General features: G+C 39.3%; 1 protein-coding gene across 1 annotated transcript in view; it reads left to right on the top strand.

The window, feature by feature from the left end:
• Positions 1–16,162, top strand: part of KDM7A (lysine demethylase 7A) — a 76,367-nt gene extending 60,205 nt beyond the window's left edge. Inside the window, exons 12-20 of the mRNA XM_040259994.1 lie at positions 858–1,067; positions 2,551–2,675; positions 2,881–3,035; positions 4,263–4,360; positions 4,855–5,003; positions 5,193–5,401; positions 6,755–6,840; positions 8,684–8,957; positions 9,555–16,162. Of these exons, the coding sequence (XP_040115928.1) occupies positions 858–1,067; positions 2,551–2,675; positions 2,881–3,035; positions 4,263–4,360; positions 4,855–5,003; positions 5,193–5,401; positions 6,755–6,840; positions 8,684–8,957; positions 9,555–9,649 (1,401 nt within the window). The 3' untranslated portion in view covers positions 9,650–16,162. The remainder of the gene's footprint in view (positions 1–857; positions 1,068–2,550; positions 2,676–2,880; positions 3,036–4,262; positions 4,361–4,854; positions 5,004–5,192; positions 5,402–6,754; positions 6,841–8,683; positions 8,958–9,554) is intronic.
• Positions 16,163–18,491: the final 2,329 nt, after the last annotated feature.

Below are 18,491 nucleotides of genomic sequence, written 5' to 3'. Positions count from 1 at the left end.
AAAAAACTATAAATCTTCACTAAGAGAAATAAAACTCTAGTTTAATAAATGGGAGTGTCATTTCTAAAATATGTCAATTCCAAATTAGTATTACAAATTGAAAATGGTGAAATATTCTTGGAAGAATAATTGGACAAAAATAGTCACCAAAGTGTTTTATTTTTTTTTAATTGGAGGGTAGGGAGTACAGAAGGCAGCAAAATGGCTATAGAAAAATGTACAAAGAAAATGTAAACAGGAATTTCATTAAAGAAGAGATGGAAATGGCCAATTCAGTAAAAATATGAAAAATATTCTCAGTATGTGAAAAAGTATTCAACCACATATTACCACATAATTTATGCTTTCAAATGATGGTTTATCACATTGGCAAAGATAAAATTCTGTATTTTTGCTCTGCTGATAGGAAGTATAAATTAGTATATGATTTCTAACTGGCATATACCTTGACTTAGCATTACTTTAATAAAGTAAATAAGACAGTTCCAGTTAAACTTGACATATGACCATACCTGCTTACCACTATCACCTCTTGGAACCAAAATGATAATAAGAAATGAAAACAATATCTATCCCTAAGTATTAGGTCAATAAATTATGCTATATCTCTACAGTAGAATATGACACAGCCTTTAAAATGATGTTGAAAATCAAGGATATGTGTTCACAGAATTTTATGTGGAAGAGAGAAGGGGAAAAGATCTCAGCAGAGCTGTTCAAGTTTTATAATTTGGTGTTTTTTGTTTTTATGATGAAAAGGAATGTTTTTTGTTTTCTAAAATATTTTATAGATGATTATTTAGTCACTTATGTTTGTGGCCTTGTCATAAAAAATACCCCAAATTTTGTTCTTAAAGGAGGAAAACGGCAAACCAGTTAAATCTCAGGGAATCCCTTCTGTGTGTCCAGTTTCACGGTCCTCAAGTGAAGCAGCTTCCCCATACCATTCCCGACGAAGGATGCGGAAACTTCGAGACCACAATGTCCGAACTCCTTCCAACCTCGACATCCTGGAGCTCCACACGAGGGAGGTGCTCAGAAGACTGGAGATGTGTCCCTGGGAAGAGGCAAGCTTCTGTTGCGTGGTCACATGAGAGACTCAGTCATTTCTGAAAGGCCTTCAGAAGGATGATAGAAAGAGACCAGGCTGGCCATTCTTGTTGTCTGATCTTTGCTTAGCACCCTAGGGGTCAGCAGCACTTCTGCTCGTGATGGGGGCATGCTTCGGTGTAGAAGTAGGATGAACAGGTCCCATCGGTTTGCTGACATGTACATCGAGTGTTTACTGAGTGCCAGGTACTCTTCTAGGCTCTGGGGAAGGACCAGAGTGGGCAAAACCCAAGCCCCTGCCCTCATGGAGCTTCCATCCTAGTTCATGTTGGAAGGATCGAAGTCAGAGACAGGTATTAAAGTCGTATAATTTCAGTTAAAAAGGTCATGAAGAGAGCAGTAGAATAAAGGGGCTGGGGGTTGGCTGCTTCTGCTAAGGTGATCGGAGAACCTCTCAGGTGGGTGCATTTGACAGACACTTACATAGAAGAAATCAGGTGGATACACAGACTTGAGGAGTATTGAAGGCAGAGGAAAGTGCAGGTGCTGTAGGCCTTTTCCTGGCCCAGCGGCAGCAGCATGCATCACTGTTAGGCTGGGAGAGTATTAAACTCATTACAGTTTGAGAAATGCTGGCCTAATGGAGTAATGAACTCAGTGTGGGGCCTTTGTAAAACATGCTACTGACCTGTGGTGAGATCCATGTCATCCATGATTGTACATCTTAAGGAGAGGACAGTTTAAAAGTAAGATAGCAGTATCTCTGAATTAACATATTTACAGATGTTATATAGAAATTAAAGCTTCCTTAAATATTTTAAATTGTATATAATTATATTTATACTGTTGTAAGCTTTTGTTGTTCTAAACCTCCTTCAACCCATAGCCATCTGGGAGAAGATTCATCCATAGCCATGTGGGAGAAGATTCAGGTTATTATAAGAAGCTCTATATATTATTAAAGAAAAATATGAAAGGAAATATTCTTTATGTTTTAAAAACCAGCTACTGTTGTGCCTTTAGGTCACTCGGTGGCCTTTGTTCCTGGTGATAGCAGGATGGTGACCTGTAAATTACTGAGAGTACCTGGTGGGAAGACTAGAGATTAGGTCAGAGATGGGGGACCGGAAAGGACCCAGCAGTTAGGGAGAAACAAGGGAAAGAGAACTCAAAATATATGAAGGCAGTACTTCTCCAGTTTTTCAGCTTTCTACAAGAGTGAAATGTCTGAATTCACATGAGGCAGACTTTATATTCTGCTTTGTAGAACGTATTTTACTGTTACTGGCCCTACAGAAAGATGAAACACATTCATTCTGGTTTTAGGAGCCTTTTAGCTTCCATGCTGCAACACTGCGAATGCCCTAGCCTTGGAGGCTGCCCAGCACTCTTAGAATGCAGGGCCCTGGGGACGGGGGCAGGGGGAGGTGGTGGTATACTCTCCTGCTCCTTTACCTGTCAAGGGTGGAGGTTAAGTAAGTTCTGTTTTTATTCTTTAAGGACATCTTGAGCTCAAAACTGAATGGAAAATTCAACAAACATCTCCAGCCATCTTCCACAGTACCTGAATGGAGAGCGAAAGATAATGATCTTCGATTACTGCTGACAAATGGAAGGATAATTAAGTACGTAAAGTAGATGAAAGTATCAGAGAGTTTAGTTTTCCATGGATTTCCTCTGTTCATTTTATTCCGGGTCCAGACCATTGCACACCTGCCTGAAATATGGGGAAAGTGTCTCAGTTCTCAGTTTTCTCTGCTAAGTAAGGAGAGTATAATACTGTTTGGCTGCACTATTTTCTGACTTGATTATTTTTCCCTCTATGTACAGGGATGAGAGACAACCCTTCACAGATCAGAGTCTTTATACAGCAGATAGTGAAAATGAAGAGGATAAGAGAAGGACAAAAAAGGCAAAAGTGAAGATAGAAGAGAGTTCAGGAATAGAGGGAGTAGAGAATGAAGAGTCTCAAAAACCACTTAACAGTATGTTTGTTTTAATGGTCATTTTAAAGGTCGGTTCATTATTAATATGCTAATAATATGTCAGGTAACTCGCTAATTTTAAAGTGCTTAAATTAGTAGTAGGATTAAAATTTCTTGTGTCCCTAATACTCTTTTGAGAAATCTGGAGCATTTCTGAATCCTCTCTCCATCAGGGACATGCTGAATGTGACCTCCCAATGAGGGGTAGCAGCCGGGGAAAGTGGTATTAGTGACAAGGATGTCATTGGCCAGTGACACCCTCATCTAATGACAGTTTTTTCAAGAGTCACATAAAAGCTCATGCATTTTATGGACCTCTACTCCAAATTATGAAGCAGTTGAAAATGTAGTGCAATTTCCAAGATAATTTTAGCTAACACACATATGGTTTTCAGAATTAGGAGACATATATAACTGGCTGATCTGAAGCTATTAGTAACCCAAGTATTATTTTATTTGATTGCATATTGACCAGAAGGCTGTACTTGGTTATTAACTGGTTACCATCAATGTGATGAATAGTAACACCTCTTCCTCCTTGAGATCTTCTTTGAATGAAATCTTTCATTTCTCAACATTTTTCAGGGCCTCTATCTTAAAAAGTAGTTAAACATTTTAGTACTTGATAAGCGAATATTCTAGATAATTAACATTATTAAATCCATGCCGAATACCTCAGTTCCTGGTAATTCCAGATAAGTTTGTTATTGTTTTAGTCAGTAACTCTACATTTGTTCACATGCCAGGGGAGACGTAGCTGATCAATGGACTTTATCCAGCAGTTGCTAGCCGAACGTGCTGTGGGGAAAGAGAGGCAAGGGTGAAGCCTGGTCTATAAGCTTGTTGAATTCACTGTCTACTTGAATGTGTCTTAGGCTCAAGAGAGTTTTTTTTTTGTTTTCTGTTGAGGCAAATAAAGCACAACAGAAAGTGAAAAGCATCATAGCTAATTTTAGTGTTGAGGTTTTTTTCTGGGAAGAAATAAAATAGTCAACCCACCCATGCAAGGATTGTAAACCATATTTGATAAATACCACAGAAGTTTTAAGAATACACGTCAATCTGTATCTTGGTTAATTAGGGGAAAAGTCCTTGGGGGAAGAAAGAAATGAAGACAATGAAAGCAGTGAGAAAGGACAGAGCCGGCGCAGTTGAGTTGGACGGGCTTTGGATGGCACTTTGTTCCAGTTCTGATGGCTCTTTTTCTCTGATCACTTTGCTTCTCAGGGTTTTTAACAAGTGTGAAATCAGAACTCAGGAATCGATCATCTGAATATTCTGATATTTCTGATTCAGAAGACTCTGGACCTGATTGCACTGCACTGGTATGCCTGGGACCCTGTGTAACTTACAGTTATGTGTTGGAAAGATGAACACCCACTCTCCTTTACATGGGAGGAAAGTGGATGACAGCTTTCCCAAAGCCTGTCTGTCTGACCTTTGTGGCACAGAGCCTTCTCTTCAGTGGTAATTACACACACATCCCGTCACGGGACTACTTACATCTGATCAACAAAGCTTCTGTCTGATTTTGGAAAGGGTGGAGGGAGATACAGCTCTCGTTTCTCATATTTCCTCATAGGTTATATTTCATTTTGCCTTAAAGAAAGCATGTACTGTGTGTTTTTTTTTTTAAACTAAGGAATTATGTTACTGCAGTAACTAGAGATTTATTTCCACTTTTTCATATGAAACACAGAAATAATTCCATGATAATGAAGTTCTCACTTTCCCTTTAGATGGATAAACTGTTTTTGGTTAGTTTGTATAAATGTGTTCTGATTTCTTATATAGATTTCCCTCTATTTAATTATCTCAGAAAAATAATTTTACCACTGAAGAGTCTGAAAGTTCAGGTGATGAAAAGAAACAAGAGATAACATCAAACTTTAAGGAAGGATCTAATGTGATGAGGAACTTCCTTCAAAAGAGCCAAAAGCCATCTCGAAGCGAAATTCCAGTTAAAAGGTAGGCATGCTGATGATGATGGTCTTATTACAATGTTATATAAATGATAGGAAAATATTTGTTATTTTTTGTTTGTTTTGTTTGGGGGTTTTTGTTTTGTGTGTGTGTGTATGTTTTGGTTTTAAAATTTACCAAATATTTCCTTAAGAGTAAAAAAGTTCTTGTCTTTTCTGCTGATCTGCCCTTCAGGGAATGTCCTACCTCGACGAGCACAGAGGAAGAAGCTATTCAGGGCATGCTGTCTATGGCAGGGTTGCACTATTCCACGTGTTTACAAAGGCAGATTCAAAGCACAGACTGCGGTGGTGAAAGACCCTCTCTCCAGGACCCCAGCAGCTGCCACAGCAGTAACCATGAGGTCAGGCAGTTGTATCGCTGTGATAAGCCAGTGCAAAGTGGTAAGAAACATAAATTGTAATTTTCTGAAAAGTAACATAGAACCCTCACCTTAATAGCCCTGTAATCCTAGCTTGAGATTAAAGATTATGAACAAGAAATGTTTATTAAACATCTTTAGTTGGAGATGGTGTTAGACATATTGGCAGATATATATACATATATATATGATATATATACATATATATATGATGTTGACAAATGTTAGCTGCAAATAGAATAACTCAAAATGTAAATTAACGGATTAGGAGTTGTGTTCACTGACTTGCAAGACAGTGTTGTTTCCCTTTTATAAGCTGATCAGAATGGAGGGAATGTTTGTGTCTTAATTGATGTGCTTAGTTTGAACAATCCACTCTTTTTCCTTTTATGGAAGGGAAGGCGAGCTTTCAGCTGTTTCTGCTGGAGGGTATTCTCTTCTACTTAATAGGAGACATTGGGAAAGAGAGGAGACTTGCTGGCGGTATCAGTGGTGCCAGAGTGTTTCCTTCTGTCTGCCTTTAGGGAGAAGTTTTGTTTCCCAAAAATCTGAGGAGGATTAGGGAAAAGATGGTACTACATTAAAACTGAAGTCTACTATAGGAATTATGTTCATTCCCACCTAGCTGTGTCAATTATGTGCCAGGAGCTTGGCATTCATTTCACTTAATTCTTGAAACGACATGTTGGGTGTGTGTAATGTAGCTTTAATAGGTAAAGGAAAAAAGATTTAGTGGAATTAACTTGCCCACATTTACATGGCTACTCAGTGACTGGAATTTGAATCCAAGACTAGATCATGTGATCTCAAAATCTTTGCTTATTGTATAAGAGGAAACTCAGGTTTAAAGAGGTTATATAACTTGGCTAAAGATGTATTGGTAATGAAAGATCTCAAGTTCAAATCTGGATTTTTCTGTCTTTGCACTTATCATTCTGTCTTCCTATAATCTCTTTGGCCCCTTGAAAAGAAAGCTTCTCTGGAAATGCTGCCAGATTCAGGCAAACATATGCCTTTATTCTGTATGGGAAAATATACTATTTTTAGAGAAACTGTATTGCACTTGGTTTTACATGTACAACAGATGGCCACAGAATTTGATCTAGGTCCTCCAGCATCTGGCCCAAAACCTGCCATAGAAAGACAGACAGTCTTTGAGAGAATTGAAATAATTAACATGTTGGATTGCAAGCTGGTGACTGTTTTGTTTTTGAGAGGGAAAGGAGTATGGTGAAAGTATATGAATAAAGAGTTAGCATGCTCATTTTTTGAATAAAATGTCAACATAAATTTACTTTCAGTTTTAAGCGGCAGGCTAACTTTGTTCTTTAAGATTCAGTTTGTGAGAAGATTTTTAATTAAAATTTCTCTTTAGGATATCATGTCAAGACTGAAGATCAAGACTTGAGGAGTTCTTCCTGGATTAAACAATTTGATACAACTTCCAGATTTAATCTTCAGGTATATTCAAGGTTTGAAATATTGAAATAGGATTGTCATTAGCTCTGTTTTTGCTTTTGTTTTTAAAACTGCAATCAGTAATCAACCCCCAGAGGTAGAAAGCTTAACAATTATCATTAAATGTACCTTTGAACAGCTGTCCATTTTTAGGGATTCTGATGTGCTAACCAATGAAAGGCTTATGGATAGAATGTTATCTGGAAAAAAGCAACTTATTTAAGAAAGCAGTTAAAAACTCCTGGCTGCCAACACCTTTAGGTTATGTCTGGCTAGAATGAAACATGAAAGGAAAAAAGTACCACAATACCACAAGGATCCTTTTAATCTCTGCTGTTGTTTATTGAGCATTTTTAGATACCAAATTTCTTTGAGAACTTGATGACAGTTACAGGAAAATGTTTTCTTTCCAAAAAATGTTCTCCATAAATATGACTTGTGCTTACATTTTTCTCATGGTTTGTACCCCACCCTCACCCCAGACCATTCATTAAGTCCAGATTGAGAGTCACTGCTCCAAGAGAAGACCCTTGATGTCTGAGGATTCTCGTGTATGAATGCTTATACCAAACAAAATGAACCCCCTAAATACCTTTTTTAAAAAACGTTGCCAGTAGCACCAAAAAAGGAAGGCTGTATGACCTTTTGTGGAGAAGGAAATGGCAACCCACTCCAGTATTCTTGCCTGGAGAATCCCAGGGACAGAGGAGCCTGGTGGGCTGCTGTCTGTGGGGTCGCACAGAGTTGGACACGACTGAAGCGACTTAGCAGTAGCAGCAGCATAACCTTTTTGCTGCAGACCTTGGAAAATGACAACCAAAGAAAGAATCAAAACTCTTAGGTGGCACAGTGGAGTCTCCAAGCCTTCCCAACCCCATTTGCTCTCTCAATAACAGAAATATGGGTGGTTTTAACGTTCTTCATTTGGCTTATCTATATTTTCTAAATACTTGTCAATTACTTTTATAATAAGAGAAAGAACCAAGTTATTTTTAAAGGCAAGTACAAGTTCTTTTAATGGGAGGATATGCTCCAGAGACAAAGGTCAGGTAAGAAATTCCTTAACTATTAAGAATTCACTTACTAATATATGATTTTATAGTGCCTCACTGGTTATAAAATTTATAACTCAGTAGCATTATTGGATTTAGTATTAAAAGGTAAGCTGTTATTTAAATCTAGCTGTTGCTTTTATAATTGTCTTTGAAAATGAAGAAGCAGAAGACAAATGATGAGCAAGATCACCTTAGAGAAAACAGAATTTCTGTTTCTTGTAATCTAGAGAGGTATTAGAATAGTGTGTCAAATTGAAAAGCTGTTTCTTCATACTCAAGCATATTTGTAAGACTGTTTTAATGCTCAAGCGTATTCGTAAGACTTTTAAAGCAAGTCTGTGTTTAATGCTATTTTTAAAACTTACTTGACCATTACAGAATCAGAAATTCACTATAATACACACACACAAACACACACTTAAAACTCGTGTCATGAAACATTATATCTACAGTATGCTCTTTTCAAGTTTATCTTTTCCTTTTCTCTTGTTAATTCTGGTTGGGACCCTCTCTGTTTTGATTTCAAGACCCACCAGCCATCTATCTTAACTATCTACAATGTTTTCTTCTCGACTTGAAGATGTCTCAAGTTACGAGGCATCTTTAAAACCTGAATCCTTCAGAGCTACTAGGTTTTAGAATGAGATGACCATCAGGAGGGGTCATCTATGGCCACTTCATGTTAAAAAAACCCAAGTTCAGTAATGTATTTCTTCTGTCTCTTAAATTGTTAATACATTACTTCTTGTAAAGAAACCCTAAAAATTCGGCCTTATTTCCTTCTTTCTTAGGATCTAAATAGAGGCCAGAAATGCATCAAGAAGGAAGTTTCATCAGAAATCAGTCAGAAAGTACAAAGTAGGAATTCTGTGGACAGCAGTGGCTCAAGCCTTCAGAATGCAAAGTATACGCAGAGTTCAAGCTTGATATCAGGGGCGTGCCAGCTAAGTAACGGCAGTATAAGCCCAGAAAGGCCTGTTGGTGAAACTTCCTTTTCAGTGCCCCTTCACCCCACCAAGAGACCTGCGTCAAATCCACCACCTATCAGCAACCAGGCAACAAAAGGTAACGTTACACGTGTGTAGGTTAAGTTAAATAGACATGTCTCTGTACTCACATTGCTCACAGCCTGCTGGGTATGGGCACTGCATTGATAGGTGCTCAGATTACTATGGGGACAGAGAAGACGGTATCTCAGTCAGCCCTGAGGAGCAGGAGGGGTTTCCTGGAGGGGGAGGAAGATCCTGGAAAGGCTGTGATGGGTTAGCTGTTATTAGGCAGGGGAAGGGACAGGGCCAACAGCAGAGGAGACAGCGTGGCCCGGGACAGGGGAGAGACAGACAGCAGGGGGTGAGGACAGAACAGGTGCATCGCTGGAGCGGTTTGAGGCAGGATGCTAAGAGGTGGTGCTGAAGAGACAGGCAGGGCTCAGGCCGGGGGAGTGTCCTGTAAGTCTTAGGAAGGAGGCTGGCCCTTATCTCGTGGGCGAGCTGGAAGGGTTTTAAGCAGTGGACTTCCAGGCGTGTGACTCGACCCATTCAGGACGCCTAAAAGCCTTTGCTTGCCGTGTCGCTCTGCTTTAAGTCTATCACAGGTGATAGGTGCTATCAACTGTGATTTTCACTGTTACTTACACTGCTGTGGGTGTGCTATATTTTGTAGGTAAACGTCCAAAAAAAGGAATGGCAACAGCCAAACAGCGTCTCGGGAAGATCCTTAAACTGAACAGAAATGGCCACGCACGTTTCTTTGTGTGACGGAGCTGCGGCCGTGGCCACTATTCCCTTCGGAGACTGGTCTTGGGGTGCGGGAGCCTGGAGCTTCCACGCGCCCCACTGAAGCAGTTTGCATGTACAGTAGGGAACACTGCCTGAAGAACAAAATGAGCCTGATGCTGCATTTTCACTGTGCCACACCCACTCAGCAATAACCATTTTGGACCTGGTGGGGAGAGGAAGAAGGAGGGTAGAACCTTAAAAAGAGACCTTGAACTGGAAAGGGTCTCTTGTCAGGGCTTGAATTTCATTTTGTTGTTGGTAGTGTTTTGATTTATTTTCAGTGATAGGGTAAAGAATTATCAGTAATTTATTTAACAGATTTTTTTTTTTAAAGTTAACAGCTTTTAAATTCTTTCTTTTTTAAAGCTATTTATTTGGAAGATTTCTGGAGAAATATCTCACTAATTTAGATTTAAGAATGTGAAGGTTTTTAAATTATTTTTGATAGTGTGTGTGTTACACGTGGGGAAGAGCCACGGTAACAGTAACTAGTCTGGACTCTTAAATTTGCTATTCAGGTTAAAGTCTTAAACAGGGATTTGATGCATTAATTATTTTAAATTAAGATGTATATGAAAATCATTTTATTTTATATATTTCATGTGTTTTTTATAAGCTATTAGCTTCGCTTTTGCTAACATCCAAGGTGCATACTGTTATCCAGGTCGATTACCTACGTCCCACCTTCCCTCTGCACTCCCCCTCATTTTGTGATGACACAGACTCTTCTCTTTGCAGGGAAACACTTTCATAGCCAGTGTGTAAGAACTACATTCAAAACCCCACATTTCTCATTTCATTTGACATTGCAGTTTTCTTCTAAATGGAAAAATAGGCTTCTTGCATTTTCACTTTTGCTGATGATATCTGGGTCCCAAAGAGTACAGCTTTAATATCTTTTCCCTACTTGTGGGAAAAGTATTATAAGTTTGGTTAAATTGTCATGTTTGTAGTTTTCCAAATACATTTGTAACTCCAGAGGGCCTTCTTCATACTGCTGGTGTTGGAGGGCAGGGCCAGCACCTGCCACAGAGGTTATATTTTATGATGCTTTTATTCTGTATACCTAATCTGTTGGAAAATATGAAATATGGTTTGACTTAGAATATTCAAATCTGCATAATAAGCCGTAATATAATAAGACTATACTATATTAAGTTGTATAGAAGCAAGCATGTTGGAGTAGATGAATTGGGTGTGTGTGTGTGTGTGTGTTTAGTTTTTTATTTCTTAACCTTCTAATGAGTTATTTAAGATGTGGATTTGGAGTAAAATGGGTGCTTTTTGCAGTTTCTTCCATCTGTCCTAACTTAACCAGTGCATAGTGAGGTTAAGTATCCGGTTGAGCTTTAAGGAATCATTTATCTCCTTTGTGCACAATTTTTACTAAATGCCAGTTTTCAGCTGCTTGCAGTAGCTTCTGTTTTCCTCTCCGCCTGTGACATAAAAACAAGTAATTTCTTGTTTCTTGGGGGGTGGGGTGGAGATATTTCCAGTTCTGACAATAGAACATTTTATAAGTTCCTACAAAAAATACAGGCAAGTTGGATAAAATTTATTTTTATGGAAAAGAAATATGGCCATATTATGGATTTGTCTTTTTTTTTTTTCCCACTCAGAAAGGTAGCAGGACTTTCCCTTTTAAGTATCACTTGAAGAGCTAAGAAAAAAGAAGTCTATACCATTGTCTTTCATGGTTACATTCAAATGTATTTTCAAAGAGAAATATTTCTTACTCTGTTTCCATTCCAATATTTCATGGAATATATATATATCTTATGAATTAGCCTTTTTGGTTTAATGATTGGACCACTGTCTGGGTCTTATCTGGGTTTCAGGAAGAATATTTTTGGAAGTACTAAGTGTCTATAATAGGCTGACTCAAAACTCTGTCTACACTATGCCAAAACTAGGTAAGAAGTAGGTACAGTCAGTCATTTGGTTGGTCATCAGATCTCAAGATATGAAAAATGTGGGTTTGCGTGATTCTCCCACCTTCCCTACACAATATAGTACTGTGATGTTTTGGTTTTCTGTAGATAAACCATTTTAGTGTTATAGTGCACATGTTTTGGTTTTAGTTTAGAAATAAGAATTATAATTTCTTTTTCCAGCTACATTATGATCTGGGTTCTTTTGTTGTCTTTACATTTTTCACAGCTTTAAGTATTTTTAATTACCTTTTTTTCTTTAGTCATAAAAATGAAAATAATTTATTTTTATGAATTAAAATTGTGGCCAGTATCTGCCCTGTGTACTTAGGCCAATAAATACTAATTTAAAGTAGCCAGTATATGGAACTTCTAAATGAAGGTACTGTGGATTCATTTTTGGCAGTGTTAATTAGCCCATTAACTGGCTAAGTTTTAAGTAAGATGAAATAACCACTAAAATAGAATACATGTAAACTTTTTGTGAATTGGTAAAAATTCAGCCACTGAATCCAGTGAGCTCCATAGTCAGAGCTCTTATAAAATCACTGACTGTGCTGCATCCCTGCATCTCGTGGAAATGACTGGACGTTGAAGTGACTGCCGCCAGCATCTGGACTCGACTGTGATACCCTTTCGTCTTTCCCTCAGTCTCATTTATAAATAATACCACCCTACAAACACTGCAACTTAGGAAGACAGCAGTGGTGGCATTTAGTTAGTTATAAGCAAATACAAATAATAACCAACAATTACCATTTAATGTATGCAATTTTAATTGTAGTAGCACGTAATCATTTTCCTTTATTGATTCAAATAAGTGACTTCTGTTAACCTGGAATCCACTGTACTCTAATTCATAATATCACATAATACTAAGCTCTCCAGTATTGATTAATGATGTAAACTCTACAACACTGGCAGTTTATAATAGTCCAATATCCTAGAAATACTTTGAACTTAGTAAGCATCAGTTGATTTTTAAAGCATACAGAATTGAAAATTCTGACCAAAACCATCTTATAAACTCAGAATTCAAGCTCATCTGTATCACTACTTAAATACTCAGCACTGAATACTGCTCTATTTTTTAATCCAATTATTGCCTTTTTAATGAACTCTACTGTATTTATTCATATGAGATCAGATATTTATCATGCATCTACTATGTGCCCAGCACTACTTAGTACTGTGGGAGTGGGGGGATATAAAGTTGGAGTTGTGATCTCTGCTCTTGAAGGTATTCTTCTCTAGGAAATAAGCAGTATTATTTTCACTTCTAAGCAAACTTAAACAAAAGAGGGCCCATTCATAGAAAAAACAAGACATAACTTTATTAGTTTCAGTGGAGATATACTCTACAACTATAGAAGTAAAAAAAATTTTTTTCAAAATTTAAAAGACATTTCAAAAATTAATAATTTAATGTTCATAATCACAGGGGCATGTTATAGCATGAAAGGAGCAGAAGACCTGGGTGTTCGTCCAGGTTCTGCCCTTTATATTTTAGTTGTGTGACCTTGAATAAGTCACGTATTCTTTCTGACTCTTGGTTTTCTCATTTGTAAATTTGGATCAAAACTCAAGAAAAACATAGAAAAGTGTTAATCTATTTACACTTCATATTTGCAGAGAATTTATAAGTTACAACTGACAACGAATGTACATTTATGTGCATTTTTAAATGAAAACTGCTGTTACTCATAAAATTTGCTTCACATCAAATATATGCCCAGAGCATGCTACCTAAAAAAAAAACTGAAAAATCTCTAACAAGGTGCTGAATTAGAATCAGTGCGTGAAGTGAAAGAAAAAGGAATGAGATAGTTTGTGGAGAAGAGTGAGAATGTTTATCCTCAAGTAATCATTAAGATGATTAGATGATTTAAAGTAATTAAAATTAGTTTGAGTTCTTCTCAAAGAGTACTGCTTCACAGATTCTATGTACTCTTCAAGGCACTAGAATAGGGGTAAAATAAATCATGGAATTAGATTGGTTTAGCAACTACTCACAGTAATAGGGCAGGAAAATAAGATGGAAGAATAATGGGTGATCAGCAAAGACAGCTCTGAGTTGCCCACCAGTGGCTCACTGGGTAGAGAGAAACCACTGTAGTGTAGGAAGGGAGTCTTGACTGGAAGCTTCAGAAGAAAAGATTCTGCTTTTGGCAAGAAATGCTCCCTAGTGATGTCACCTCCCCAAAAAGTTGATGAATAACTGGCCCAGTATACTGCTGCTGTAGTAGATATTGCAGTGTATAAGCATTTTATGATTTCATGTTAAGAGATGAGGGCTTCATTATAAATTTGAAATTTTTTCAAAAATTCATTTTTCTCATTAGTTATTAAGCTAATTGCTTCCTCCAAAAAAGAGAAGTTAAAGGTCATCAGTCATTTTCAGATGCCCCAGATTTTCATTTAAAGCAGTTTTGAGAAGGTTGAACATCTGATCTTTAGCTTAAGAAAAGAGACAAATGAAACCCAGAGAAGGCGGTGACCAGCTGGGGGCACAGTGGATACTAGAGCTCTGGTACTTTGCTCCCTACGGCAGCCCCTCTGTGACACTGCAGCCTTGGCTCATCTGTGGTGGGTGATGTTGATATGCTTCCTGGAAGCCAGGGGGAAAGACAGAGGAAGTGACATACTCACTACATTGCTGTTGAACGTAATGGAATTTTAATGCTGTAGCCTTACTAAACAACCTTCCCTTATTTTTTTTTGTTTTTCAGTGAATGTCATGCCATAGTCAAACATTTGATACCCCTTACCTAAAAATTTAAGTTAAGGACATTAAGAAGCAAATGCCTATTTCCAAAGCAATTAGCTTATCATGACTGTAGTTGTATTCTGTTATGGTATTTCTTTTCTTCTTCAGTGGGTAGAGGAAACTTAATACTCATTTACCTGCATTCTACTCCTTAGAGTCTCCCTCTCACCCTTCCTGTTCTTTTCTAATGTCCTGAAGCTTTGTCTTAACAAGTGTAATATTGAATTTTTTTTGGTTAAAGCCTTTTTGAAACTGTGTTCAGTGATTCTTCCAACAAGTTTTATCTGCTCTGCACTATTTCACTAATAAACCTTGGCTACCACGTAGCCCAAGACCTCCAAGTAGTTTACCTATGCAAGACCTGTGACGTTCTGAATTCACTTTTATTTCAGAAGACAACCTTAAATGGATCTTAATCATAAAGATAAACCTTGCCTCCACCCAGTTTTATTTTGGCCATTTCCTTTTCAAAGTGTCAGTTGTTTTCCCCCAAGATTTTTCACCAAAACAATGATCATAAGTGCTAGAATATGAAATATTTTGCAGGAAAAAAATAACCCAGAAATACTCATATTTCTTTGGTGGATTTTGGTGGATAACCATTACCAGCAGCAGGTGTAGTATATAATAAGGAGTTGATTCCTTGCCTAGAATCATTTCTTCCCTCTTAAGATTCATAGGATTCACCTTTTATTTTTGCAAAGCATACATATAACTTCCACATTATAGTCAGGGACCTGAGGTGTAACTTGCTAAGTGAACCCCAAGGTTATTTTATCTTGCAAAAGAAACCTAAACCAAACTAAGGGCCTTACATTTATGGTTAGACTGAATCAAAAGCTATAACCTCAGTTTTTCCAAAAACAGCTTCTGACTGCAAAGCAAGTCATGCAGTTGTTAGGTATGAAATAGCACTGATCAGGAAATGCACATGCATCTTGGCAGACGGCGTTTCCTTCCGAAAAGACTTTTCTACTTTTAATATAAATTAAGCCATAACAGTTTCATGCTGTGGAAAGAGGGTGAAAAGGTTCATTTTAAGAGATTATATAATATGAATTTTCACATTTGCTGTGAAATGTCTAACTTCGCCAGTGCTTCAGCAGGTTTGTTTGATTTGGGGGGGCTGGGGGGAGGGTAGAGGGTGGTGGCAGGGAGGGGTAGTCTTGGTTTTAGGGGGTTGAAATCTGTGAAGTTTGAAAAGGAACAGTTGTTGGCTCTGGTATATACTAGTTTTGTAGTAATGTTTTGCTAGCCTGACTGACTTTCCTGACCTGATTTTCATGCCCATGGTCCCAGGTGACTGGTAGCCTTTCTCGTTCGGGGTGTCTGCAGAGTAGTGTCTTCTTGTGTGGGTAGGCAGTCAGCGTGTGTGCACATGTGTGTCCTTTGAATACAGAAGCACACTGTGACAGCGGAGTGGGGTGTGGCTGGGAAGTGGGGTGCTGAAGCTTTAAGAGCATTTTTTTTTTCCGATTCATAACAGTATTTCCCATCTTTTGCCTGCAGGCAGGGAAAGTGTACAGTATTTATTTTGTTTCTGTTTTAAATTTGTAAGTTTTTAAGTAGTTTACATTGATTATTATAGAGAAGGACAAGTGACTTGTTTAAAGTTGTATTTGGTATTCCTACTTCTCAATTTCTGTATTTTAAAATATTGAAATTAAAATTGTATTGTTTTGATTTTTTTTTTTAGCACTCGGTGTATTTTTTGCTCCTTTTGTTTGAAAGTATAAATGTTGAAAGTTGTATAAAATGTGTCTTTGAAAGAAAAAAATCTGAATTCTATATCCAGTTCTGACTTTCTGCCCTTTTTCTGCTTATTGAATCTTGAGAGAATTATTTGAGAATGTGAAAAGCTGTGTCAAACTAGGCTCCTTCAAGTTCTGACGGTTTCAGTGTGAAAAGTTTGAATGTCTTATTACCTTATTAGATGTGGTATTGGGGAAGCAGTTGCTGAAACAAGAACACAGAGGGGTGACTGGCTGTGCTGTGGTCATGGGTGAGGGTGCTTCCTTATGGTCACTTAAGAGCACGCGCACACACACAAACATACACACACACACCCCTCTTAGAGCACCCACAGTAACACCCTCTTAGAGCACCCGCAATATCACACACACACCCTTTAGAGCACCCACAGTATCTCACACACACACACACACACACACACACACACCCCTCTTAGAGCACCCACAGTATCACACACACACACACACACACACACCCTACCTCTTAGAGCACCCACAGTATCACACACACACACACACACACACACACACACTCCCTCTTAGAGCACCCGCAGTATCACACACACCCACACACACACCCACCCTCCCTCTTAGAGCACCCGCAGTATCACACACACACACACACACACACACCCTCCCTCTTAGAGCACCCGCAGTATCACACACACACACACACCCCTCTTAGAGCACCCGCAGTATCACATACACCCTCCTCTTAGAGCACCCGCAGTATCACACACACACACACCCCTCTTAGAGCACCCGCAGTATCACACACACACACACCCCTCTTAGAGCACCCGCAGTATCACACACACACACCCTTTAGAGCATTACAAGGTGAACAAACAGCAGACCTGTTCTCTTCCTCCGGAAGCTTCTGTGGCTGTGAAAGGCGAGCGAGAACATGGCGCCTGGGGTCTGGCTGCCTTGTGAAGGCAGGAGTGGAGGGGCGGCTTTACTGAGGAGAATGCAGTCCTTCTGGACAGGTGCTCTGAGGACGCTGAGAGCCAGGTCTGGCGGGATCTGAGAGTGCCGGAGAGAAGAGCACGGAGGCAGGAGCCGTGCAGGAGCGCTTCAGGCCTCGGGGCAGGAAGTGGGCGGAGAGGCCACCTTGGAGGAGGATCCTGGAGACCAAAGCAACAGAAGGGCAGAGGCTTCTGCCCTGCTCTGCCCCTGCCCAAGAGCGTAGAGGTCCCCAGGGCGCACACCGCCACAGCCTTCCCAGAGTGCTACCCAAGCCATGTTTACACCACCTCTTTCTATGACTGGCCTGCTTTTGTCCAACTGATGAAAACCTAGATCTGAAGAAAGCTGTTGTTTAAAAAAAAAATCTACATACTTTCTATAAGCCTGTGAGGTTTTCACCCTTCCTCGAGTTTGTCTGTTGGGACTGATCATCAGGACCTGCACTTATTAGACTTTGAGCCTGATTTTTGTGTTTCTACCAAGCAGTGAGACAGATACACCAGTGCAGGATATGGATGTTGGAGAGTGGGGGGAACAAGTGCCACCCGGAAGGCAGGGTTTTGAACAGAAGCCCTCATTACCTTTGTTTCATTAAGTACTTACTGTAGGCAAGGCATATTTTCATTTCTTCCTCATAATCACCAAACGAGCGAGGTACTGTCCTCGCCACCGTACTGATGGAACTGAGGCCAGAGGGTAAATAACACACTGCTAATGAGTACAGCTGAGATTGGAATCAAAGCCCAAATCTAAAAGCCATCTTATTTCTCTTATTTTAAATTAGTATATACTTTGAATTATTGAAAAGGAGTAGATGGTCTTTAGGAATGGTTCTGTCCTAAAATTTTCTTTGTAGGCACCGATTTGGGATCAAAAGGAGTAGATGGTCTTTAGGAATGGTTGTGTTCTAAAATTTTCTTTGTAGGCACCCATTTGGGATCCAAAACATATTTTTTAACAGAAGTTTCCTGTCACACAACTGAAGTTTTGAGTCTGTACTTTCCCAGGGGCTGGGTGCACATAAAAAGGCTGAGATTTCTCTTCTAGGGACCCACCTTCTGGCTGTAAACAAGGGGCACGTGACGCAGGAAGCAAGCTTGAATCCCCACAGTTGCAGCCCCCAGAGTCTGTGTAAAGGCCATGCCTGCACACCCTCCACCAGCCTGGCCAGCGCTCCCTGCGGGATGTGCTGCCCCTGCCCCTGAAGCCCTTCCCTGTGGCCTCTGCCATCCTGTTCAGCCCCTTGGCTGCTGGCTCCGTGAGGGGATTGGCCCAGATGAGGAAGGAGAAAGACTGTTCGTTCTGCCTGCGCCTGCTAATAGAGAGGCTCTGATTTCCAGAGCCTGGCTTCCCTCCCACTCCCACCCCAATCACCATGCACACATCATCATTCACTTTTAAGT

Source organism: Oryx dammah, unplaced genomic scaffold (assembly GCF_014754425.2).
Source record: "Oryx dammah isolate SB20612 unplaced genomic scaffold, SCBI_Odam_1.1 HiC_scaffold_18, whole genome shotgun sequence".
In the NCBI taxonomy this organism is placed as follows: domain Eukaryota; kingdom Metazoa; phylum Chordata; class Mammalia; order Artiodactyla; family Bovidae; genus Oryx; species Oryx dammah.
This window is presented reverse-complemented; position numbering and strand designations above follow the sequence as displayed.